Consider the following 26,299-nt stretch of genomic DNA (forward strand, 5'->3'; position numbering starts at 1 on the left):
TGCAGGGTCACGTGACTAGTTCAGACCAATGAGTTGTGATGGGTGTCACTTCCAGGCTGGCGCATTTGACTGCTTGCGTGAGTCCCTCCGGAGTTCTCTCCGTCCACTGAGGTGAGCGGAAGCACAGGTAAGATGGAGCCCCCTTCAGGTAGGGCCCCTGAATGATTACCATAAACTGCAAGCTCCCTCCTGATCCTCATGGGACATGTAACATGAGAGGAAAGTAAACTTCTGTCAAACCATTGAGATTCGGGTATCCTTTGTTATTGCACCACAATCTAGCTTATTCTGACTGTTACAAGGGCATACACAGAAATCAACCCATATTCCAAGAAACCATCCCATTCACACCAGCCAGTGGAGTCCATTCAAATGCCAAGATAATCTGGGGTTAAAAAAAAAAGTTCATGAAGTTAATTAACAAACATTTTATTGAGTTAAAAACACCAGCAAAGCTAAAAAAAGAAACGGCTTGTTTGTGTTATGTTTCAGTTGTTTACAAATTCAAGAGGGTGAAACAGAGCGTGAGCACAGTGTGTGCCCTTTTTCTTTCTCTGTGTGATGTGGGGGACCGGCTATTACAAAGTCACAGAGGGGCTTTTGTGTCCACCAACAGCATCTCAGGGCCCATGAGCTTTGCATATTCATCCACAATAACTACTTTCTTCTTGTAAGTTCAGGCCAATGACTTTGGGTTTGGGGTGTGGAATCAAAATTATGAACAGGCTAGAGAAGAAAAATTGTACCTAACATGATAACGATAGGGGTGCATGTCTCTTTAAGGAAGACAAATGTGAATATTCAAACTAGATAAACCAGAAAGAGTGACCAATGACTAAAGCAACTCTTTTACAAAGAAGTCTTCTGTCCTAATTCCCTTGGTGCCCCGCCCGCCCCGAGGTGTTTGCTTCTAGATCCCCGAGATTCCAGAGGTGGAGGTAAATGGCAAAGAAATGTGAAGCTAAGATTCATTACCATTTGACAAAAAAGATAAAACATTTTGTAGATAAATGCACAAAAGAGAAAAATTCAATTTAATATTCATGTAGTTAAAAAAAAAACCCTATGGCTTAAACTTTAAGCCTTAAAAAAAAAAAGCATACCTGTCCAGGATAAGTTCTCATTACTACATTTTTTCTTAAATAGTTTGCAAACATCACATGGAATCCCTGAGTGTTGATTAATTATTAGGATTCCTTATTGCCAATGCTACTAACTAGCAGGTATTATTGGGTAAAACGCTTGACTTCTCTGTACCTGTTGCCTCATTTGTAAAATGAGTTGGGTTGGAATAAAAGACCCTCCAGGGGCCTCTCAGCTCTAAAAAATTCTGACTTTTTGAAAAGTAGCACCCTGGAGGAAAACGTGGGCCCATCCTTTGTATATAAAGGATACCTTTTCTGAGAAAATTGACATTCCAAATCTGACATTTTAAAATAGAAAATAACTTCCTTCCAGATAGGGCTGGTTTCCTAAAAAAGTCAGAGTCATCAGCATCCAAGGCGTTTGGTGTCCTGAGGAGGGGCCGCTGGAGTCAGGAGCCAGTGCGCTCTGGGCACCTGCTGTCAACTGCAGCATCTGGGTGGAGACGGTAAAGCAAGAACAGCTGGAGATGCCAGCCAGGTCTCCCAAGGTCTTCCTGCTGCTAAGGAACCAGACCTCATGCCTACCAAGGCCAGCCCCTGGGCTGAACGTGGGGCAATGTGGACACCCCCTGTTCTCTCTGCTTAAAACTTGTTCTCTTCTTCTAGGGCATGGATGTCCTCTTCTTTAGGAGAAATGCCCCTTTTGTGCATGGGAACCATGTGGTTCTCTTTTTTTTTTTTCCTAGCACTTTTTTTTTTTTTTTTTTGCGGTACGCGGGCCTCTCCCGTTGCGGAGCACAGGCTCCGGACGCACAGGCCCAGCGGCATGTGGGCTGGGCTCACGGGCCCAGCCGCTCCGCGGCATGTGGGATCTTCCCGGACCGGGGCACGAACCCATGTCCCCTGCATCGGCAGGCGGACTCTCAACCACTGCGCCACCAGGGAAGCCCAAGGCAATTTTTAAAGAGCAGTTTTATGTTCACAGCAAAATTGAGGGGAAGGTACAGAGATTTCTCATATACTCCCTGCTTCCCACGAAATACACAGCCTTTCCCATTATCAGCACCCCCACCAGAGTCGTACATTTGTTACAGTTGATGAACATGCACTGACACGTTATAAACACCCAAAGTCCATAGTTTGCATTATGGTTGTATATTCTAAGGCAGCGGTCCCCAACCTTTTTGGCACCAGGGACCGGTTTCGTGGAAGGCAATTTTTCCACGGACGGGGGTGGGGGATGGTTCAGGCGGGTGATGCGAGCGGTGGCGAGCGGAAGGTGAAGCCTCACTCACTCGCGCGCTCACCTCCGGCTGTGCAGCCCGGGTTCCTAACAGGCCTTGGACTGGTACCGGAAGGTTGGAGACCCCTGTTCTATGGATTCCGACAGATGTATAAAGATATGTATCTGTCATTATGGTACCATACTGAGTACTTTTCACTGCTTTAAAAATCCTCTACGCTCTACCTGTTCATCCTTCCCCTACAGCCCCTAGCAACCACTGATTTTGCAGTGTTTCCTTAACGTTTTCCTTTTTCAGGATGTCATCTAGTTGGAATCATGCAGTATGTTTTCTGATCCACTCTGACAATCTCTGTCTTTCAGCTGGTGCATTTAGACCATTGATGTGTAATGTGATTGTTGATATAAGAGTTGGATTAATATTCGTCATATTTGTTACTATTTTCTATTTGGGGAACCATGTGGTTCTGATCGGAGGTCCCTGTGATGGTGTCCACCCCTCTGGTCCTGCAACTGGGCACCTGATCCAGACGGGGCTGACCCGTAGGCCTCTTTCTAGTCGGAACTGGAGGAAGAGGCTCCCTTCCTCTCCGGTGGCCAGGGTTCTAGCCTTGTGGAGAAAGTCCCTCCAAGAGAAACAGAAACAGGAAGGGGAGAGATCTGAAGGGGTCTGAGTCCCCACCAGGACCTTCCCCTGCCTTCCCTGTAGCCTGTTCTGAACCCACAACCCCCCATCCAAGGGAGTTGCAGTTAACCATTTGTACCTCATGAGGCTGGACTTGAGGGAAAGAAGGAAGAAGGAGAGAGTCCTGGAAGATTTTCTGTACGTTCAGCCTGGGGAATCCAGCCTTGGAAAGTCACGTGGAGCCAAAGCATGGAAGATGAGGCCAGGCCCAAAGGCCATTGGGGAAGGGCAGGCTAGACCAGCAATACAGTCCCGCTGGAAAGACGGTTTATCAAAGGATGGCAAATCTCACTAAGTGGGGAAAGAGAGAGAAGGGGCCAAAATCTTAGGAAGTCTGGCGAAAAGAAGATGGGTGGAAAACAGAGGTTGAGAGAAAGAGAGAGACAAAAAGAGAGAAAGCGGGGAGGAATGATATATCATGGTGTTGAGAGACATTTTTGAGAGTGAATTTGGGTTTCAGCGCAAGGATCTGAGAAGACATCAAAACAGGACAGTCTATGCCTTAAGTGAATTTGGGAGGGACATTACGTATTCAGGAGATGGAAGAACACTGTACTGCAGAGTGTGAATGGACTTAGGGGAGACTCACTTGAAATAGATTCACTCTGACCCTTCACTTCTCTTCAAGCTCTGTTTACCTTGAGACTGGCCCCCAATTGCTTAAAGCCAGGCTCTACCTTATATTTCATGTTCTACCAAGACTTAGACTGTTGTTGGCTTTGATGAGATGGTGGAGGCAGCCTCACACCACCCCTCCCCCTTCCCCCTCCTCCCCTCCCACCCTATCCCACCCCCAGCATTTAGAACCCTTTTGAGGTTTCCTACCTGCCTGATGCTGAAATCCTAACTCCTTTCCTGGGTCTCCCAGGCCCTCTCTGGTCTGGCGCTGCCTTTCTCTCCTCCCTCATTGTTATCTTGGGCGGTCTGGGAGGCCTCACAAAGGCCCTAAGTCAGGAATGAACTGGAAAGCGTGAGGACTGGAGAGAAGCAGGTGTGTGTGTGTTGGGGGGCAGTGTAGGGAGGGGGCAGCATAGGACACAGCCTCAGATTCCGGTTAAAGAAATTCAGAGCTGGAAGCAACCTCGGAGGGGCCCCAACTCAACCCCTTCAATTTATTTATTATTTTTATGTATTTATTTTTTAATTGAAGTATAGTTGATTTACAATATTATATTAGTTTCAGGTGTACAGCATAGTGATTCAGTATTTTTACAGATTATACTCCATTAAAAGTTATTATAAGACAATGGCTATAATTCCCTGTGCTATACAATATATCTTTGTTGTTTTTCTATTTTATACATACATAATTGACATATAACATTGTATTACTAACTCTTTTATTTTAAAGACCAGGAAATTGCAGGTCAGAGAAGGTTAAATCACTCGGGCAGCTTTTAAAAATAATTATTTTAAAAACCTGCAGAAGTAATACATGACCTTTCATGTTAAACATTCAGAGAATACGGAAAAAGAAAAAGCCCGCTTGGGCGCAGCCCCACACACCCGTGCCTGTCCCAATCTCTGCCCCACCGTCCTCTCCAGAGGGAACTTTGACCAGTCGAGAGGGTGCTGTTCCTGACTTTTGGGTCAGCCTGTACCTTTGTATATGTACGTTTAGAAATGTACGGCTTTATTTGGGCTTTTCCTTCACATCGGTGGAATTCTACTTTCTGGCTTTGGAAACCTTTTCACTTTTGTTCACGTGGATGGATTGCATTCTTTCTACCTGCTGCATAGTATTTCATGGTTAGATGCACTATATCATTTAACCTTTCCTCTCTTGGGCATTTGGGTTGCCCCTGGTTATTAGAAACAGGGCTGTGGTGAATACCGTTGGACATGCCTCTCTGAATACAAGTGCAAGGATTTGGGTACCTTGAATACCAAGCCATGGGATTCCCAGGTCCAGGGGTACTCATAATGAAATTGTAATCAATGCTTCCAAAGTGCTCTCCAAAAAGGATGTATCAAATCACCTTCCCACCAACGGTATGTATGACAGCCTGCTTCTCAGCACCACCACCTCCAATGCTGGGTCTTATTAATCTTTATAATTCTTGCCCCTGTGTTGGGAAGACAGTGATACCTCTGTTACTGTTGTTATAGTAGTTGTTATTTACCTTTTTATTTTGAAATAAGTTTAGGCTAACAGAGAAGTTCTGGAAATACAGAGTTCTTATAGTCCCTTCCCCCAACTTCTCCTCATGTTAGCATCTTACATAACCTCATATAGTGATCAAAACTAAGACATTCATTAACATTGGTACAAAGTTATTTAACAAACAGCAGACTTTACTCGGATATCACCAGTTTTCTCACTTGTGTTCTGGTTGTTTTAAGTTTTGTTTCCCTAATTACTAGAAAGATCAAACACCTTCTTGTATTTTTTTTTTTGGCCATCTGTGTTTCTTCTGTACAACGCCAGTTCAAAATTCTTTGCCCATTTTTTCCCTTCTTGGATTGTTTGTCTTTTTATAATGATTTGCAGAGGCTCTTTATTTAAGAACTCTTCTAAGCTCACACAGCTAATTAGTGAAATGAAAACCCAGGTCTATCGATTGCCTATTTCCACTACGAACACCCTGTCCTCAGTTCTCCTGCCTCTCATGGCTTCCTTTCTCTCCTGGTCCATGCTCTGTGGTCCCCAGCTGGGAGGCCATGTTCTTATCAGCATCCCTCAGAGAATCAAGTGGGGCCAGGGCTGCTCGCTTGTACCTCATTTCACTCATCATCGCTGGGCTAATGACATTAGAGGCCGTCTGGGACGGGCCTTTTCTGGACACCAGCTTGCTTTCTGGAAATTCTCATCTCTCTGAGGCAGGCTGCAGAGAACGCTGGCCGCCAAGGCCCAAGAACGTGCCATTGGCTGATTGTTCCTTCTTTAATGGCTGTCCTGGCAATCATAAAACCTCCTGCCCTGGCAGAATGGAAACTGCAGAAGGAAGGAGTGTGCATCTTGGTATCGCTGGGGCCCCTGCAATTCCCAGAGCACCGCCCAGGGCGCTCCGAGCCCCCTCTAGGCCACTCTCTCATCCTCCAGCCACAGCTCCGGAAATTGATGGGAGATGGCAGGCCGAGGTGGGCACTGCCGTGGGCGGGGGTGCAAAGGTGGCGCCCTTCCTGGCTGCTTTCCTTCCACCCAACCATCAGTTCCTTGAGGAGGGGGGCTGTGTCTCGATATTCTTCTCCCTCTGGCTCTAGAATGGGGCTAAACAGAAATCTTGTCACTTGTGGTTACTCTAGATAAGGCAGGAGATGGGGTGGAGACACCCTTTGTCCCTAGTCTGGTCCCAAATAGTTGGCAGGGCCAGTGGTGTAGTGTGTTGAACGGTGCCCCCCTCCCCAAATGTATGTCCACCCAGAATCTGTGATTGTGACCTAATTAGGCAAAAGCATCTTTGAGGATGCAATTTTTTAAAAACTTTTTATTTTATATTGGAGTAGAGTTGATTAACAATGTTGTGTTAGTTTCAGGTGTACAGCAAAGTGATTCAGTTATACATATACACGTATCTAGTCTTTTGCAAATTCTTTTCCCATTTAGGTGGTTGAGGATGTAATTATTAAGAACCTCAAGAAGAGGTCACCCTGGGTTACCAAGGTGGTCCCTAAATCCAATGACACATATTGTCACGCGATAAAGACAGAGGGAGATTGGAGACACACAGAGAAGAGAAGGCCATGTGGACGTGGAGGCAGAGACTGGAGTTATTTAGCCGCAAGCCAAGGAACGCCTGGGGTCACCAGAAGCTGGAAGAAGGAAAGAAGGCTTCTCCCTTAGAACCTTCCGAGGGCATGTGGCCCTGGTGACACCTGAAGTCCAGACTCCCATCCTCCAGACTGTGAGAAAATAAACTTCTGTTGTTTTAAGCCACTTGGTTTGTGGTCATTTGTTATAACAGCCACAGGAAACTAATATAGGTGGGAACCAACCAGGCCATTAAAACCCATAATCCTTGAAGGGACTACAGAAGTCATCCATTGTTGCCTGAGTAGGAAAATGAGGACAGCAGGGAGGGATGCCCCGCCTCTGACCAGCATAAGCAAACATCAGCCTGTTTCATTTGTACACAATAGCCTGTGTGGTGGTATGTCTTTGTCAGCCCCACAGGGGACAGGTGGAGAGCAAGCCACTGGCTCTTCACCATGGAAGGAAGGTGGGAATTTTCTCTGTGGAAAACAGAGGGCAGGGGTGGGGCTTGTTTTGAGAACTTGTGGGAAGCGCCCAGCTCCTTCCCAGGCCCCCTCCAGGCCCTGGGGAGGGTCCCGAGAATTTGCATTTCTTTTGGTTGTTTCTTTGTTTGGTTAAGAAGACATTGGATGATTTGTGTGTGTGTGTGTGTGTGTGTGTGTGTGTGTGTCTGTGTGTGTTTTCTTTTTTGCGGTACGCGGGCCTCTCACTGCTGTGGCCTCTCCCGTTGCGGAGCACAGGCTCCGGATGTGCAGGCCCAGCAGCCATGGCTCACGGGCCCAGCCGCTCCACGGCATGTGGGATCTTCCCGGACCGGGGCACGAACCCGCGTCCCCTGCATCGGCAGGCGGACCCTCAACCACTGCGCCACCAGGGAAGCCCGATTTTTGTTTTTAACTGAAGTATAGTTGATTTACAGAATTTGCATCTTTGACCAGTTCCCAGGCAAGGCTGCTGCTGCTGGATCAGGGATCACTCTTTGAGAGCCCTTGCTCTAAAGCAGTGCTTCTTAGACCTTAATAAGCAGAGGCTTCACCTTGGGATCGTGATATAATCCAGATTCTGACAACCCTTTGTACTATCTGACCCTGCTCCTCTCGCTGTCCTTTTCAAGCCGCAGCTGATTGGACCAGGATCAGGTGTTGAATCAAGGGCCCACGGGCTCACCAACAACCGATGAAAAGACCCCGACCACATAGAGTAAATCTAAGCCCCGCCGAGTCCCTCTCTTGAGAATCAGAATGGTGTCTGAATGGAGACCATTGCCCACGGGTGGTGGTCCCTGGGCAGAGACCACGATGCAGAGTCGGGACCAGTGCCACGAGGAGCCAAGAGCAAACATGAGCGTGCAGAGGCAGCTGGCTCGGAGGGGGAGAGGGGAAGCGGACGCACAGAGCCTGTACAGCCTGGAGAGGCAGAGGACGCCTTTGCTTTCTGACAGCTCTCTAATTCCCAATTCCCATGAGCCCCAGCTGGGCTGTTTGCCCTGGTGCTCTGAGAAACCCCGTGTCCTTCCAATAAGCTCCTCTTTTTGCTTGAGATACCTTGAATGGGTTCCTGTTCCTTGAAGCCAAAGGGCCTGAATGAATCAGAATGTATGAATCTATGCCCTCATCCACCCACTCCTGATGGTGAAACCCTCTGAGGCAGGAACGACATCCCGGGTAATGTTTGTGTCCAGGACCTTGGACAGGGCCCTGCACAGGGGTGCTGGAGAGTGTGGCGTGGATCTCTGGATATACGATGTGCATAGGTATTAGGGGAAGGTGCAAGAGCACATTCCAAGTGAGTGGAAGGTGGATCAGAGGCACGGAGCTGGGCGAGCATGTGTGAAGGGCTACACACACAGGGTGGCTGGGGGATATAGCAGGCAAGCTTGGCTGTAGGGAAGGCTGATCACGGACTGCCTTAAACACCAAGCCGAGGAGCTGGGCTTGGTTTGACAGGCAGGAGGGAGGCATCCAAGGTCTTTCAGCCAGAAGGACACGACCAAGAATAGTTGTGCTTTTTTTTTTTTCCTCAAGGATCGTAATGACCTCTCATCCCCAGGTGAGAGGTGACATCTTGAAATCAGCCTGTAAAAATGGGAAGGAGAAAATAGATCCCAGAGGTTTTCCTAGCATAGAATCAACAGGAAATTGCGACTGGTTGGACACCGTGCTAAGCCCGGGAGTGGAGAGTATTCTGTTAATAAACCAGAGTGTGGAAATAAAAGTCCAACCTCACTGTTAAGTAGAGACATGCAAATTGAAAGTGATATTGTTTTTCATCATAGCAAATTAGAAAAGATCCTGGTGGAAGTGTGGTAAAATGGTTACTTCCATGTTTTACAGCACACGCAGAGGGTAAATTGACACACACACAATTTGGAAAGTAATTTAGCAAAATGCATTACCATCTTTAAAGATTTTCATACCCCTAGTTTCCCAGAAGTAAAATGACTAGATCTATCTTACAGAAATCTCCTAAAACATGTAAAGTAACTTACTGCCAAAGATATTCCTCACGGTGCTGTAGGAAACAGATCAAACATCCAATAAAGAGAATGTGAAGTCTATGAAGTTATATCTGCTATGGAATACTACATAGCCCGTTCCAAATAAAGGTTCAAAAGGTACGTAGAATATTCATAGCAGAATACCAATGTATATATCCATTTTGATAATAACTATGTAAGTGAAACAGACAAATAAAAACCTGTGAATGGGGAAAAAAATGACTGCCTGGAAACATACCGAAGTTTAACAGGAATTATGCCTTTTTTCTACTTTTTTGTGCTCTCCACTTTTTCTCCAAAGCACAATAAAATCACGATAAAAAGAAACCCCTGGAGCCTGATAAAGCAGCTGGAACTGGGAAACACTCACTGGCTATGGCAACGGAGACCCCCAACTCCGGTCTCTCCTTCACTGACTCCGGGTGCCCAGCTCTCCCCGGCGGGAAGGACTAGGTGTGTTGCTGTGGGGCTGTGTCTTTGTCTCGTCTGCTCTGTGAGACATTTAATTCTCAAGCACAGGGCTGGGCACTCAGGCAGCTTGTGTCAGGGTTACCTGCTGACTGGTGTGCTAGTTTCCTGGGGCAGCTGTAACAAATTACCACAATCTTGGTGGAGTAAAACAACAGACATTCATTCTCTCACAGTTCTGGAGGCCAAAAGTCTGAAATCAGGACTACTGACCTGAAAGCAAGAGGTCGGCAGGCCAGTGGGCCTACTGGAGGCTCCCAGGGAGAATCTGGTCTTTGCTCCTTCCAGCTCCTGGGGGCTGCCGGCAATCCTTGGCTGGTGGCCACGTCACTCTCAGCTCTGCTTCCATCTTCACATTGCCTTCTCCTCCTCTGTGTGTGTAATCCTCCTCTTATAAGAACACTTGTGATTACATTTAGGACCTACTTGGATAATACAAGACAGATTCCCTACCTCAAGGTCCTTAATTTAATCACACCTGCCAAGTCGTCTTTTTCTTCTTCCATATAAGGTAACATTCACAGGTTCCAGGGATTAGGACGTGACTGTCTTTTGGAGGGAACACTATTCAATTTATCGCAACCAGCTTTAAGAATTAAGTGATGTGGGTTGAGACCAGACCCACCCATGGCTCGCACTGTTGTGACTGTAGCAGGGGATGGCCGGGAAGACAATCTGGGCTGTGATGGGTGAGGATTTGCAGGAGGGCTGCCTCTCTTGCCCAGGTTCACTTCATTTTCTGGGTCAGAACTCCAGGCAGTGGCCAGGCTTTGCCCAGGATGATTTATGAGGGGCTGAGGATTTTGCCCAGAGAAATTCTCTGCTCTCTGGATCGAAGAGCCTCCTGCTTTAAGAAAACCGAGAATGTGGTGGGAAATTGGGACCTTGTGAAACAATCCCTGAAAGGCAAGCAGTTGCATTCCAGAAAGAGCTTCCTGTTTGTGAAGGGTTCTTGGGTTAGTTTCCAGGTTCTTAGTTACCTTCGCCTTGTCAGTGGCTTGCTGTGTGACCTCGGGCAGGCAGCTCTCACTCTCTGTCCTCAGTTATGGAGAGTTCTGAAAGGTCCCTGGAGGCTCTGCCAACACCCTCACTCAGACCTCATACACCGTCCTCCCCCGAGTCTTTTGCACCATTCAAGTCCTTAAGAGGCTGGGGAAGCCACTTAAAGGCATTTCTCAGAACTACTCCTCCCAATGTCAGCAGCCCAGGGTTCTCCCAGTGGAGCCTGTTTTCCTTTCCAGCTTCCCCTTCCTGGGGTCTCTCTGAGACTGTGTTCCATATTTCTAGGCAGGCTCAGAGGTGAGATGTGAGACCGGGACTCAGACTTATGTGGCTGGAAGAACTCTAGCCAAGAGTCCCAGAGGCTGAAGAGTAGGTATTCCCAAAGATAAAACTGAGCATCTGGAAAGTAAACCAGTGATGGGCAGGGACGTGCTCACAAACACAATGAATAATCGCTGTGCTGTGTGTGGGAAGGGGCATCTGTGGGCCTACAAGAACAAGTACTGGGGGGACCAGGGGACAAAATGGGGAGTCCCCCTCACCTAGCAACGGTCCACGTCCTGGGGGTCTTGAAACACAGGATTCGTTATTCACAATAAGGTCACTTATTTAAGGTGACCTGACTCTATGGGGGTGGGGTAAGCACCAGGGCAGGGACCCTTCAAGCATCGGGACTTGTGATGCTGCCTTGGGGCTACTTCATTTCATAAAATATCAAAATACTCTCAGACCCTTCTCCAGGACACCTCCCCTTCCTCATAGCCAGCTTCTAAAGAGTTAACCTTGGGCCCAGTAGGGACTCCAGAGCTTTGCTGATGGGTAGTTTATTATACAGTTTTTGAATATCACCCCTGACTATAATTATTCCAAAGTTCCCTGACAGAATGCCCCTGGCCTTCGGAGTGTGAGTCCGCCTGCTCTTACATTACTGACCAGGAGATGGCAGGACAGGAGCGCACAAAGTTCAGCGTTGCAGGAAAAAAGGCACAAAACCTTCCGCGTTTCGGTCTAACTGAGGAGGGATTCCTCTTCTGGTTATGTGGTGGTGCCCTTGTTCGCCGCCAGGCACCCACCCTCACACTGCACCTCACTGGGCATGGCCGGACATCCTAACCCTTGGAAGGGAAGAGGATGACACCCCCTCTGGGAGCTCAGCCAGGAAGAATCGTAAGCTGATTTGGGAAAGACGGCATTTGGAGGTGTGACAAGTGCTGTCCTGGAAATTTTGCTCTGAAACCTGGGCATCAGGTAATAACATGTGTATCTAGCCTATCATTAGTGCTTAACACGTGTCAGCTGTGTGAACACATACCTCACCTCATTTAATCCTTTCGACAAACCCACAGTGTAAACCTTTGCAGCCCAGGTTACAGATGAGGATATCAAGACACAGAGGGGTGGCTTCAGTTGTCCAGCAGCACACGGCAAGTGAGTAGCAATGCTGGACTTCGAATCCAAGTCTCAGTGACTCAGAGCGCAGCTGTGTCCTCCTGTGCTAGCGGAAGAGATGCTTGATGGTGAACCACAAACCTTCCACACACAGTTACTTCTCAGAGAGGATAGAGGGCTGAACGTCCTGAGGGGCACAAGGCAAAGGAATGGGTAGACCCTGGGTTTTCCTGGAGGAGGCATATTTTGCAGATCGGGGTGTGCAGAGAGGAACGGTGTTGAGGATGGGAACTGATCCCAGCCGCTGGGCTGGGAGGCAGAAGACCGGAGTTGTGTTCTGTTTATGCTGTCCCATTGCTGTGTGATGTTGGGCGGCTCCTGACACTCTCTGGGCTTTCCTTTCCTCATCTGTGGGATAGAGCATCTCTTGGGTCCTTGCTGGTTCCCACTATCAAGGGAAGCCAAAAGCTCTGGTACCAAACTTCTCACCAACTAGAAAACAACTAGGCTGTGACTATTCAGCTCATGGGGTTCTTGCTGGGATTAAATGAGGCCACAGAGAAAAATGCTGGGCAGCCTGAACACGGCGCAGCCCCAGAGCTGGGACTGGGCCACCTGGAGCCCTGGGCATGGCTCAGGAGTTCATTCCTGCCCTGGTCCCATCTTAGTGTTTTTTTTTTGGTGGGGGGGGGGGAGAGGGGTTTGGCTGCGCTGCCCAGCTTGTGGGATCTTAGGTCCCTGACCAGAGAGTCCACTGGACTGCCAGAGAATTCCCCACCTCCCCATCTTAGGTTTCACCTGTCACAGGTTGGGCTCTGCAGATGTTGAGATGGGGTTCAAAGTGCAAAAGCAGCAGAGGACGGAACAGGTGAAGGCAGGGGAGCCATCAGACCGGGGCGCAGGCTTGCCTGCCACCGCCTCTGCTAGCCCAGGGGAAGAGGGTCAGGCCCTGGTCCCACTGTACTGCTCTGTCATTAGCTACCTGAGGGTGCAGTACGGATGTGTGTGCATGTCTACTTGCACGTACCCGTGTGTGTGTGTGTGTGTGTGTACACGCACATGTGCAGTACTCTGTGTCCCTCTGGCACTCAGATGGGGGTTGCCAACTCTGGGCACCTCTGACAGGTGACAGCCACCTGGATTCGGCCCAATCCCTGGGAAGCAGACTGGCAAAGGGAAACACAGCCCGCAGCTAAGAGAGGATCCTGGCTCTGGAGTCAGGGCAGGAGCAGGGGATGCTGGGTCATCAGAGAAGAGCAGCGACAGCAGCGCTACAAGATGTCGGGAGCCCAGGCTCGGCGCCTTCCCCGGATGCTTTAATACGTGCCAGAACCCCCGAGGGAGGCAGTATCATTCCCCCCACTTTATAGACAGAACAGTCTCTGAATGTTAGCCCCTGTTGGGTAGAAGAGTGAGGACAAGAGTTGGATTCATTCTTCCCTGAATCTGTTTGGACGTGGCGGGGGGTGAGATGCGGAGGGCTTCCCATGAGCATCCTCTCCGTGGAGGCAGGCATCGCCCTGCCCAGGGGGCTCCAGTCCAGCGTCCTCAGAGCCACACCGACTGCAAGTTCCTGGGAGAGCAGAGCTCCTTTGCCCCCCAGGCGGTGAGGGGGACCGAGAGGCCTCAGCTCTGTTCAGCCTCCCCCTTGGGCCTGGCAGAGGGGTATAGCCCACGCTTGGCAGGCCCAGTGACGCAGGTCAGCAGTGGGGAGGCCGCCCTGGCTGGAGGTGAGCCAGAGCCTGTGGAGGCCCCTCTGTCCAGGCCAGATGGTCGCTGGCTCCAGCAGAAGGGGCTGCCAACCTCTCCGGTCAGTGTCCTGGCCCGGGTTCCTCTCTCTGCCCTTGTTCAGACCCGGCCTTCCGATGCCGTTTGCCTAGGGGGCTGCACTTCGTCCCCCGTGAGTGGGACTTTCTTTGAGATGCCCTTTCCCTGGCCCCCTTCCTCCCCACCCCCAGGGCCCAGCCAGAACCCTCAGAGTCTCATCTCCACACTGACCAAGGCCCTGCAGTACCCCAGGGAGGCGGCCTGGGGTGTTCGCTCATGGTGTTCAGGCTGGAGCAACTCATTCATGCATTCGTTCATTACAACCAGCTTTAAGAATGAAGTGAGGTGGGCTGAGACCAGACCTACCCTTGGCTCACACTCTTGTGCCTGCAGCAGGGCATGGTCCGGAAGGCTGTGGTGGGTGAGGATTCCCAGGAGGGCTGCCTCTCTTGCCCAGGTTCACTTCATTGTCTGGGTCAGAACTCCAGGCAGTGGCCAAGCTTTGCCCAGAATTCATTGGTTCATTTATTCCATTCATTCATTCGATGATTCATTCATTCATTCATTCCTCCAACAAATATAACTCAAGCACCTGCTACATACCAGGCCCTGTTCTACACAGATGAACAAGACAGAGGGTTCCCTGCCCTCACCAAGCTGACATGACTGGGGGAGACGAGAAGACTAATGAACCGGGTATAGGGTGATGTGATTGAGGCCAGGGGCTGCTTTAGGAAGGGTCATCAAGGTAGGCTTCCATGAGGAGGGGGCGTTTGAGCTGGGGCTGGACGGACAAGAAACTGGCCAGACCCGATTCTGGGGGTAGGAGGAGTGGAAAGTTGCAGGTAGAGGACCCAGCACGTGGGAAGGTCCTGGGGGGTGCAGAGGGAAGGTGTGTGTGATGGGGACTGGTGTGTGCTCGCTGGTGGTGGTAAGAGCAGGAATGCTGGGTGTGGAGGGGAGGAGGGGAGGAAGTTGGGGCCAGAACCCAAAGGCTTGTAGGGGTTGGATTTGATTCTTTCAGCTCCTTTCACAAAGGGGAGTAATATACACAGAGCTAACATTCATATCGATCTCCCTACATGCATTGCGTCAGCCCTCGTATATAAGCCAATGCGGTCATACCTCCCCCAAACCCCCACAGTAGGTCCTATTATTATCCCATTCTACAGGTGAGAAAACCGAGGCACTAAGAGGTTAAATCACTTGCTCAGTGACACAGGACAGGTCAGTGGTGGAGCTGGAATTTCCGGTAGGCTGCGGGTTCCAGAACCCTAACCACGGTACCACACCGCCCCTCCCCCATAGCCTCCTCCGGAAGCCTTCCCTCACCCCAGAGTTTGTTTGCTCTGCTTAAGCAACGTATAAACACACCATAAAACTAAAGAAACTGTGGGGTCCTCAAGAGGTCATTTTGTCCATGACCCTGCCTCCAGGTGGACATGGTATAGGTCCCATTTTGAAGATGAGACTCCTGAACCTCAAAGGGGTTAAGAGATTGGTCCATCGTCCAGGGTCAGAGAAGGAAGCACGGGAACTAGAGCCGTGGTCTCCTAAATTCTTCCACTCCGGCTCCAACCTCTCCATCCCCGTTTTGAGATGAGTCTCAAGTTGTTTCTTGTCTGTTCTCCATCCCCCACCCTTCCCCCAGCTGGACAGCAGTCTCCCTCTGTGCCCACCACAGGGTGGTATACACAGTAGGCACACACTTGGTGTCTGTGGATGCAGCAGGTGGATGACAGCAGGCACGTGCTGGGCGTGGTGTTGCTGTCCAGGATGCCTAGAGCAGGGATGCTTAGCAGGAAGGGTGGTAGTGAGCTGACACTTGAAGGCTGCTTAGAAATTCTCCAATGAGTGAGGGAGCTGGGCTGTGATATATCTGTCTGGGATGGGAAGGGTGTCTCAGCCAGAGAGAAAAGCATGTGCAAAGAGAGAGGGAGAGGACGTGGTGTGATCAAGGAAGAGTAATTGTTCAATTGGACCTGAGCATGAGAAAAAGCTGGGCAGTGAGGTCGGGGCTGGGCTGCAGGGGGAGATGGGGCCTGTCCTAAGGGCCCCCCAGTATCTGCATGGACTTACTCCGCGGTTGCTGCTTTCTTACAGTCCCAACAAACAAAGAGGCTCCATTGGGTAGATATGGAATATCTTTAATGCCCCGATTTCTTTGTGCCACACATGGCTTTGTTCTGCAATCGTCTAGAGGCACAAGTCCCGGGGCCCCCGGTTCACAAAGGAGCCTGGGTCGACATGCTCTTCTTTACCTCCAGGCCCTTCTTCTTGTGGAGCCCTGTCCGGGGCAGGCCAGCATCGTGGGCCTGGGCCTGGGCGTGGGTGTGGCCCAGCTCCGAGGGCGGCGGCATGAGTGGCATCAGTGGTGTCAGCTCCTCTGAGGCCGCAGGGTGGGTACAGGGCAGCTCATCAGCCTCCAGGATGGCATCACTCCAGCCCTCAGAGCTGTCACTGTGGCCTTCAGGACTGGTGGCTTCATCCTCAGATATGGTGACAATCTCAGCCGTGTCCTTCCCAAGGCCGCCGTCTAAGTTCCCTGCCAGGTGCTCAGTGGCCCCCGCAAGCTCGCTGGCTCTGTGGACATCTGCTGCGTGCTCCTGCTTCTGCTCAGAGCCAACTGAAGGGGCACCGCAGAGCCCTGGCACCAGCCGGGCGGGGGTCTGGGCTCTGCACTGGCCAGTCCAGAAGAGGGTGAGTTCTTGGCGGCAGGCAGCCACGGCCAGGCTGGTGAGCAGGGTGCTGGACACCAGGTAGAGCAGGGCAGGCTGGCCCATCTGCATGAGTGCCATGGCCACAAAAGTGACCAGCAGGCCCACAGCGTAGGCCACGGTGCAGGCCACGAAGTAGACCTGCCGCGAGCGGATATGCACGTCAAAGCGGTGACAGTAGGCCACCAAGAGGCCGGGGACCACGATGTCACCGAAGCCAAGGATGGAGAAGGGCTGGTCACACAGGGTCAAGGCCGAGAAGCTCAGCCGGGGCACCTTGAGCGCCATGGGCAGCCTCTCGTGGCTCAAGGAGTCTGCCGGGCCCAAGGCTACCTCCAACATGATACTGTTGCCGGTCCTGGTGAGCAGGGGCGTGACGAAGACGAAGAAGACATCAAAGGCCAGCAGGGCCAGCAGGAGGGAGGCACAGCTCTTGAGGGTGGACAGGCGCACACGCCGCAGGATGAAAAGGCAGTAGGCCACACCCAGCATGTCCTGCAGGAGCCATGCCCAGCGGTCCTCGTTGCGGTAGGCGACCCAGAGGACCGTCACCACCACGCACAGGCCGGCCAGCAAGGGCAGCTGCAGACAGGCCCGGCGGCCGGGCAGGAGCCACCGGTATCGCGGCACCACGGACACCAGGCAGCTGTAGAGGCCGGTGCTGGCACCCAGGCCGAAGATGGCGATCTGGACGTAGACAAAACAGTCGTAGAAGAAGTAGAGCAGCAGCATGTTGGAGGAGGACACGGCGACCACTGCGCCCGTCATGGCCGGCGTGAAGTCCACTGCTGCGTCTTCTTGCTTGTGCCCCTGCTGGGCTGCCACTGCTTCCTGCTGATTCTGACCGCCAGGCCCCCCTCCCCCTTGGGCCAGGTGCCGCCGCAGCCGGTGAGCCTCGGTCACTCCGGCCCAGTAGCCGCCCACGGCCACGGTGCCTACAGCCAGGATGAAGATGACCACCATGTCGTAGTCAAGGATGGGCTCTGGGGGTGCGTACAAGGCCACGCGGACCCCGGTGCTGCCATGGGTGTAGCTCAGGACGTCGAGCATGTCGGTGTAGCGGAGCACGGCCACGGGGATGGTGAGGTCTGGCAGGGGCTTGTGGCGGTCCTGGGTGGCCGGGGTGCTGTCTGAGCGCTGTCGGCTGCTGACCTGGCTCACGATGAGCAGCCCGTGGGCTCCTCGGGCCTGAGCCAGCCAGCCTTTGGCGTAGAAGCTGCAGTTACCCCTCATGACCATGGCGGTGGTCTGGCGGAGGGGCCGCTGGCTGGGGGAGCCGGGGTGGGCCTGGTGGGGGGAGTCCTCGCCTGGGCACCAGGGTGCATGGGTACCATCATACAGGGGCAGGAGTGGGGCGTGGTGTAGGTCCCGGGGCAGGGTGACATAGTCGGAGCGGAACAGGACGCAGTAGTCCTTGCTCCAGTTGTCTGACACCACGTGGACCACAGCACGCTCCCCCCGGGCCACGGTGCTGGCAAAGAGGAAGAGGAATAGAAAGAGGAGGAAGCCCGGGCACGCCATGCTCCTCAGGTACCTACTGCCGCGTCCCGTGTGGCAGCTGCCCACAGCCCGCTGCCCCCTCTGGGGGCTGGGTGTGGCCCTCAGTCACAGAGCGGAAGCTTTGTCTTCCGTCCAGGAAACCAGGGCCACACCTATGGAGTCACAAAGCCGTGCAGCCTCTCGGAATCCTGTCCCCCAGCCCTGCCTCTGGGTGCAGAGGTCATCTGGGCCCCCCTACTCTGCCTGGCTCCCAGTGGAGCTGGACCAGCGAATTTGAAACAAGAGGCGAGAGGATGGGGTTGAGGACCCCAGACAGGATGCTGGAGCCACCTTGCCCTTTACGCACGGGGCAACCCGGGCAGAGGCCTCTCCTCTCTGTGCCTGAGAAATGAGGACATTAGACCAGAGAGTTTCCAAGGCCCCTGGGAGCCCTGACCTCAGTGATACTGTGTACTTTTATTGAATTCTTACTAAGTGCCAGGTTCTTTACCTGTACTCACAGCACCCTGCAAGGAGGTATTACTACACCCATCCAGCACGGGGCTGCGAGCTGTCTTTTAAATCACGCCCCTTTGGGCAGGCACATGACTGGAGTTTTATTCCCAGACTCCCCTGGACCTAGGAATGGCCACGTGGCCATTTCTCACCAATGGAATTGAGCAGAAATGATGTGAGTCCCTCGGGGACCCAGACAGAGACTGTGGGGCTCCTCGTCCATCCCTTTCCTTTTCTTACAAATCAGTCATGGACAGGCCACTGGCTATGGAGAGGAGGGCGTTGTCCTAAGGGATGGGGAGAAAGGGAGCGAAAGGAGCCAGGTCCCTGGATGTCTGCATGGAGCATGGGAGGCTCACCGTGGACTGTTAGATACATTATCTTCCTTAAGCCACTGGCTTATTCTGAGTCTCTTTGTTATGGCAGCTTAAACTTACCTGAATACCCCCACTTCACGGATGTGTAAACCGAGGCTCAGAGAAGCCACCCCATGGGCCCCAGCCCCGGTTCCCAGATCCAGCTCTCACACTGGACATGACCCTTAGGTCTTGCCCTGTCCAGGGAACTGCCTAGGGCCTGCCCGTCTCCCTGACGGCTTGACTGCAGCTCTGATCTCTGGCCCAAGGCCTCACCCGCTGCTCGTTCTTGTCCTTCAGGCCCTACCTCCAAGGACAGCTCCACCACGTCCAGGAGACTCTAGGCCCTGTTCTTTTTTTTGTCTTCGTTGCTGTGCGTGGGCTTTCGCTAGTTGTGGCGAGCAGGGGCTACTCTTCGTTGCGGTGAGCCGGCTTCTCATTGCAGTGGCTTCTCTGGTTGCGGAGCACGGGCTCTAGGAGCGTGGGCTTCAGTAGTTGCGGCACGCGGGCTTCAATAGTTGTGGCCCACGGGCTTAGTTGCTCCGCGGCATGTGGGATCTTCCCGGACCAGGGCTCGAACCCGTGTCTCCTGCATTGGCAGGCGGATTCTTAACCACTGTGCCACCGGAGAAGTCTCTGGGTCTTTTAAAAAACCAAAGACTAAGACAGCTACTGGGGTAGTATTATAAAAAAAAATAAAATAAAACAGATAATAACAGGTTTGGGCACGGATACGGAGCAATTGGGATTCTCGTATGTTGCTGGTGGGAATATTGTAAATGGTACAGTCACTGTGGAAAACACTTGGCCGTTCCTTGATAAGTTAAACAGAAAGTCACCATGTGACCCAGCAATTCCACTCCTGGGCATATACCCAAAAGAATGGAAAACAGGTGTTCAAACAAAAACTTGTACTTGAATGTTTGTAGCAGCACTCTTCACAATAACTTGGAATAGATGAAAAGAACCCAAATGTCCTTCAGCTGATGAACGGATAAAGAACGTGTAGTCTACCCGTACAATGGAGTATCATTCTGCCCTACGAAGGAGTGAAGTTCTGATGCACAGTACAATGTGGAGGAACCTTGAAAACATGAAGCAGCGGAAAGAAGCCAGACACAAAAGGACAAATATCACATGACTCCACTTTTATGAAATTTCCTGAATAGGCAAATCGTAGAGACAGAAAGCAGGTTGGTGGGGGCTGGAGGCTGGGGGAGGGGGGGATGGGGAGTGACTGCTCAATGCGTCCGGGGTTTCATTAGGGTGATGAAAAGGTTCTGGAACTGGATAGAGGTGATGGTTGCACAGCACCGTGAGTGTATTTAATATGTTGAATCGGATGAAATGGTAAGTTTTATATTGTGTGTGTTTTACCACGATTTTCAAAAGAACAAAGCAAGGAGCAGCTCCGGTCCCCTCCAGGGCACTGTGCTCAGGACAGGCCTCATTGTAATTCTTCTGGACCCAATCAGACCAGCATATGCCCCCATTTGGGGTTCAAAATCATGGGCCCCCCAGAGCCTGCTCCTGCCTCTCCCCCACCCCGATCTACCCTTAGGCTCCTGGTGGTCTGGGCTCAACGAATTCTCTGGAGGCTCATTTCCTTTGAGGCTCTTCCTGGGACCCAGCTCACAGAAGGGTGTCTGTCCAATTGCTGCTTCCCCAGATCGCGCCATCCCATCTCCCAGCACCAGCCCCCAGCCCCCAGCCATGGAACTGCTCCTCTCTGTGGCTGCTTGTTGCCCTGACCACGCCCTGCAGGCGCCCTGGTAGGCGTGGTCACACAAGTGGCCGACGCCCACTCCCCAGGCTGTGTTTCTGCTCTAAGACTCTGCATCACCCACTCTCCCCTGCGCCCTCCCCAGATTCCACCCCTTTCCTTGAGGGCAGCCCCCTGATCTGAAGCTTCTGTTCCTTCCCCACTGCCCCCCTTAGCTATGGCCTGGGCTCTCAGGGTCGCTGCCCAGGGCAGGCCAGGGGCAGTGTCTCTGCCTTCTGTGTGGGGATGTAGGTGGCACCTGGAACACTTATCTTTATCCACTCAGGGCAGAGAGGGCAGCAGGTCCCAGGCAATGGGTCTCAGCCCAGTGGGGTTGCTCAGGAAGTGTGGGATGGTGCCCAGCTCACCGGGCCCGTGCACTGCCCTTGTTTCCTGGCCCAGATCTGTCCTAGCTGCATGTTCTAGAGATGGTACAGACCCCGAGAAGGGACCAGATTACCGTCTTCTCCTTCCCCCGAAACCCCAGTAATGAAAGCAAGAGAGGCAGGAGCACGCTGCTTCTGCCCCCACCTGCCTTGGACCAGTGGGCAATGAGGCTGGGCAGCAGGCATCTGTCCTGGACCCCTTGGAGGGGCAGAGGGGGTGGGTGGCAGCCTGGTGGCCAAAGGTGGTCTCTGGAGTTATTTCCAAATGATGATCTCATTGGTGTTTTCAACACACCGAGAGCTTTGAAAACTATACTTGGTCCAGGACTCTCTTGACCCAAGCCTGCCCAGCAGGGTCTGCGGGGTAGTGGGGCCGTGGAAGGTAGGAAAGAGGAGGTGATGCTCTGAAATGGAGCAGGGACAGGGCTGGGGACGCCGGGAGGCAGGCAGTCTGGGACTGGCCTGGAGGCTGGGCTGGCGGGTTAGGCAGTGGGCCCACCTGAGGCCACGCTTGGCGGGCGCAAACTCCTGCATCCAGCTTCGTCTCTGAACACCGTTCGTCCACAAAATTGGAGAAACTGAAGAATTTCCGTAGGAAGAGGATTGGACGGAGCAGTGGGTCAGGGAGAAGAACTCTGCAAAGAACTCCTGCTGCACAGGGGTTAAACACCGTGGGGGCCAAGTGAGGCCAGACTGGGTTCACATCCAGCCATACCACTGCTGGGCACGTCCCAACCTCTCTGGGCATTGCTTTCCCCATATGTTAAATGGGGATAACAGCTCCTTCCTCATAGGGTGGTATGAAGAGTAGATGAGACCAGTATGTAAGGGGCTTAGCAAGGGGGCTCCCGGTGAGCGTCAGTGATAGTATTGCTGAAATGTAGGAAGCACCCCCTCTGTTTGAACCAAGGGTGGGCAGGTCAGTTTGAAGTCAGGGGGCTGGATGAGATGAGCTTGAGAGACCCCTGAGCTGGAGGCCAGTGACACCCTCACATGGGCTGGGCAGGGAGACCCACAGAGGCTTCTGGTGACCTGGGCTGTACTGTTTGCAGTTAAGCATCATTTTAAGGAGTGGAGGGGAGCAGGATGTTGGGAAGGTGGGGAAGGGGTTGCCGGATATACAGAACCCTCATCGCTCCCACCCAGCTGGGCTCAGCAGCCAGACACTGGCCGGGCCGTCTTTGGGCCGGTTTCATCTTTGCCTGGGACACGGCCCCGATCTGAATCCCCGAGGCCTCCTCGCTGTCCCCTCCCTCCAGAGCTGCTTTATCAGTCCTGCCCTCCCCAAACCCAAGCCCAGTGACTTCAGTCAACTGATGGGGTAGAAAGAGGCCTGGATTTGGAGCCAGAGACCTTTGATCTCAGGGGAGTCGCTTGGCCTCAGTTTTCTCGGCTGTAAAATGGGCTGGTTCTGTTCCCTACTTCCGTGAATGCTATAAAGGATTTTGTGGATTGCAAAGCAATCTACAAATGTCCTCAATTAATTATTATCTGGATTCCAAAACCTCCCTCCCTCCTCGATCTGCACCCTCTGCCCTGACTTCCGGTCCCAGGGTGTCTGTCAGGGTCCCAGTCTGGGTCCCATCAGCAGCAGGGGGACTGAGGAGGCCTTGCAGGGGAAGCCGAGGACCCCAAGGCAGGGGCTATAGCTTCACACTCAAGGAGGGGGGAGCCAGAACTGGAAAACCCAAACCCCACAGGGTGGTTTTTCCTGTACTGGTGATCTGTGCCCATGAGGGAGGGACCCAAGGAGAAAAGGGCTCAGGTGGGGGAACTTTTAGGGAACTGCAGCCTCTGAGTGTGGCATGGAGAAAAATTCTTCCCAGCTTGAGAGAGGGGCCTGTCCCGCAGTGATCTCCACCCTGCAGCTGCTCGGCCCCTTCCCACAGTGGGGTGACATGTGTGTCTGTTGGCCCATCACACAGCCACAGCCCCAAGGGACCTCCCTTCCCACCCACCCACAAGTCGAAGCTCGGGGCAGAATGACTCAGAAATCCCATCGGGGGCCTGCCTTGACTCCTGCCCTGCAGCCCATGGAAGGGTTAAACTCGGCACACCTGCCCCTGGCAGGAGGGGCTGCGGTTCTTTGCAGCCCAGTTGTTTCCGGCTGTGCTGCAGCAGCCCCTCCACCCTTCCAGTCTCTGGACGAGAGGGATCCTGAGGTTCACCTGAAACAGCGCCCACGGCCCAGGGACCCCTTGCGGCTTCTGTGATGAGCCCCAGCCTCGCCTTGGATGTCCTCCCACGACCTTCCAGAGCCGGCAGCTCTGAGCTTTGCAGCCTGTGTGGCGTACGTCCTGGGGGTGCTGCTCACCTGCCCCCGCCCACGGAGCTGAGAGCACAGTAGGCATGCAAAGGGTGCCCATCAGCTAAAACAGCCCGGAGGCACAAGCAGGAACAGGGGCACCGCCCCAGCTTGGCCCCTTCAAGACCCCTTGCCTATAAAACCCCCTCACAGTCGCCCCCAGCCCATCTCAGGCTCCTCTGTCCTTGGGATGCCCCCAGACCCCCACATCCCAACATTGTCCATGAAATGCCTTGCTTTCTAACTTCTCCTTCATTGGGTGGAAGGCAATGTTGAGAAAGGTGCCTCACTTGTGGCCATTTGAGACTCAAGTCACTTCTGGTCCCCCTTGTCAGCTAGGACCCTTTGTGTGGCTGTCCCACCCCAGCTGCTCTGGAAGCTGTCAGCATATCTCCGTCTTGGTGTCCCTGGTCCTATTCTCATGGCTTCCTCTGCTCAGCTGGTCCCCCCATCTCCCTCCTTAAGGGGACAGCGCTTGGGGAGTTAGCAGAGCAGGGTACCCCACAATGGCCTTCAGGGACACCCCCAGCTCCTCCCTCGGGGAGCAGTCAGATCCTCACCCGCTGGACCTCCCCTGCCCCAGTCGAAGCTGCGGGGCTCCCAGCACCGCGGTCATCTGTCTGTCCTGGTGTCCTGATAGCACACGCACCCGTGTGCACGTGTGCGCATGCACTCGTGCATACACACACACCCCTGCGTGGCCCTCTTTCCGGGTCAGAGACTCAGAGGCAAGGCCCGGGCCTGAGTGTGTTGGGTGGAGCGTCTGTGCCCCAACCACCTCCTGCCCCGAGGACGTGGCCCACGTTGTGCCCGGCACGCTCCCGGACTCCGCAGGAGGTGCAGGGATTTACTGTCCCCCAGGAGCTGGTGGATACACATCCCTCGCCCCTCAGGTGGGACGACGCAGGTGTGGGTCCCAGCCGGCTCTCCCAGCTTCCGCAGCAGGACTGCCTGCAGCTGCCCATGGTGGTGGGCGTGTGCGCCCCTACCCTGGAGTTGGCTCTCGAAGCCTTGTTTCTTGGTATGCTTCTGGGGTTTCCATGCTAAGACAGCATTCAAGCCTGTTCGGCCTCCCCTGCTTCCTAATTCCTTCCTGTTCCCAGCTTATCTCCTCCCCTGGGGCTGGGACACACTTCGGTCTGGTCCCACTGACTCACCTGTGCTCAAGCTGTGCCCGGCCCGTGGTGTCTGCCACCTTCTCCCTACGACTCGCCCCCTTACAAAAGCTGCTCTTACCTGGTCCCCGCAGACCCATGCCCTTCTCCTAAGTCCTCTCCTGGACCTCAGGGGCTCCCCTAGCGCCCCATCATTGGCGTGTGTCTGAGTGCCACTGGTTCCCCAACCACACGGTGACCCTAAGGCTGGAAGTGGCCTCCATTTCTTTGGGGTACCCTCCCTACCCAGCCCTAGCACATACCAGGCTCCACAAGTGCTGGTTGAAAGATAAACATTATTATTTACACTAGCCACCCCCATCTCCCAGCCCCACTCCCCCAAAGCCCTGCTCCGGCTGTCCAGTATCTCTGGATGTGGCTGGGTCCTTACCAGGGGTGTAAGCGGTCAGCTGGCTGGTTGCCCCAGGAGCCACTTGTCCTGCTCTGGGGAACTTGAGGCAGAGAGGGGCTGAGTGCCCCACCCTCTTCTATCTTTGCTTAGCTAATGATGCTTCCCAATGAGGTCATCCAAGGGCCACAGGGTCCCTTTGACCAGCAGAGGGGTTGCCCCAGAGGCCAGGTCACCGAAAACAGCAGGCTGGGTGGCCCCCAGTATTCTCTGCCCCTCAAAGGGAGGCTGGCTTTGGCTGGGGCACACACTGGCTTTTGCTCAAGGACACTCTGTCACCCTCCCACCTCCCCATCATCTCACGAAGGGGGAGACACCTGGGGCAGGAGGTTAAGGAGGGGGAACCCATGTGGGCTGTGGGGTAGTAAAGGTCCAAGGGTGCAAGGCAGCGAGGCAGGGCGTTTCTGGTGGCAGTGCCACAGGGTCACATGAATTTCCGGTGGCTTGGGAGGGTTTCGGTGACATGGCCTGATGTCTGATGCCACCTGATTTCTAACAATGTCTGCAGGGCTTCTGACAACATGGCCTTGGTTCCCAGTGGTGTTGGAAAGCACTGCTAAGGCCTGGAGGCATCATCACGGTGGCTTGAACGCTGTCACAAGAGTTTCCCATGATGCTCCTGGAGGAGTGGATGGCCCCGCACAGTCGCTGAGGACATCCCGGGGTCTCCAATGGGCTGCCATCTTGTGCTCTGGACGCAAACACCTCTTGGAGGGACCCACATGCTGCTTTGGATTCCCTGCTCTCCATCTCCACTCCGTTTCTGTTCCATTCTTGGGGCAAAGGGGAGCCAGAGGCCCTGGGCCCGGCGCAGGCCTATAGGTTATCTTCCATTCATCCCGTGGCCCAGACTGCTCTCAGAGGCCTGGAACTCCTGCTCGGCTGGGGGTGCGGGAGGGGCCTCCCGGGCTCTCAGTGCCAGCCAGCTGCTCCTGGGGGCACAGGGTGTGGGAGAGAGCTGGTCCCCTCCACAGACAGGGCGGCCAGCTGAGCCCGGCGACCATCTCCCCAGCCGTGGATCTTGGGGGCCACTCCACGGCCCTCCAGCTCAGACTGCTGTGGACTGTTTGATGCTGTGAAAGCTGACACGGGTGGGGGAGGTGGGGATGGACATGGCGCGGGCCACGCGGGCGCGGATCGAGTGCTTGTCCTGCCATCGGTGCCACCTCTTCCGGATGGCAGAGCGGACCTGTGGGCACAGAGCAGAGCACAAGGTCTGAGCCGGGGTTTCAGGACCCCCCTCCCTCCCCCAGGGCTTCCACAAGCAGCTGTACAGGGGAGCCGTGCACAGGGGGCCACGTCGGAGGTGGCAACATTCACATCATCAACACGGTTGCTTCGCATATTTGTTAGGACAATTTTCTCAAGCGTTCTGAGCAAGGGGT

The 26,299-nt window shown here is 53.4% G+C and overlaps 2 protein-coding genes across 11 annotated transcripts in view; both read right to left on the reverse strand.

Annotated features, from left to right (window-relative positions):
* Positions 1–16,046: 16,046 nt before the first annotated feature.
* On the reverse strand, positions 16,047–24,654 carry SPPL2C (signal peptide peptidase like 2C). The gene has a single exon (XM_060290057.1). It carries the CDS (start codon positions 18,066–18,068, stop codon positions 16,056–16,058), a length of 2,013 nt encoding a protein of 670 aa, XP_060146040.1. The 5' UTR covers positions 18,069–24,654; the 3' UTR covers positions 16,047–16,055.
* Positions 24,655–24,784: 130 nt separating this feature from the next.
* Positions 24,785–26,299, reverse strand: part of LOC115849110 (ADP-ribosylation factor 2) — a 199,279-nt gene continuing 197,764 nt past the window's right edge. For 8 of the 10 annotated variants that reach the window (XM_060290060.1, XM_060290059.2, XM_060290058.1 and 5 more), the window contains one exon: positions 25,817–26,103. In XM_060290060.1, coding sequence (XP_060146043.1) covers positions 25,963–26,103 — 141 coding nt within the window. In that variant the 3' untranslated portion in view covers positions 25,817–25,962. Of the gene's footprint in view, positions 26,104–26,299 lie in introns of all 10 variants that reach the window. The other 2 variants (XM_060290062.1, XM_060290064.1) reach the window with 1 other exon arrangement.

This window comes from Globicephala melas, chromosome 20, assembly GCF_963455315.2.
Source record: "Globicephala melas chromosome 20, mGloMel1.2, whole genome shotgun sequence".
In the NCBI taxonomy this organism is placed as follows: domain Eukaryota; kingdom Metazoa; phylum Chordata; class Mammalia; order Artiodactyla; family Delphinidae; genus Globicephala; species Globicephala melas.

What these genes read in the sequence shown, in the direction of transcription:
- SPPL2C (XM_060290057.1), bottom strand. Translation starts at nt 18,068, where the DNA reads ATGGCGTGCCCGGGCTTCCTCCTCTTTCTATTCCTCTTCCTCTTTGCC.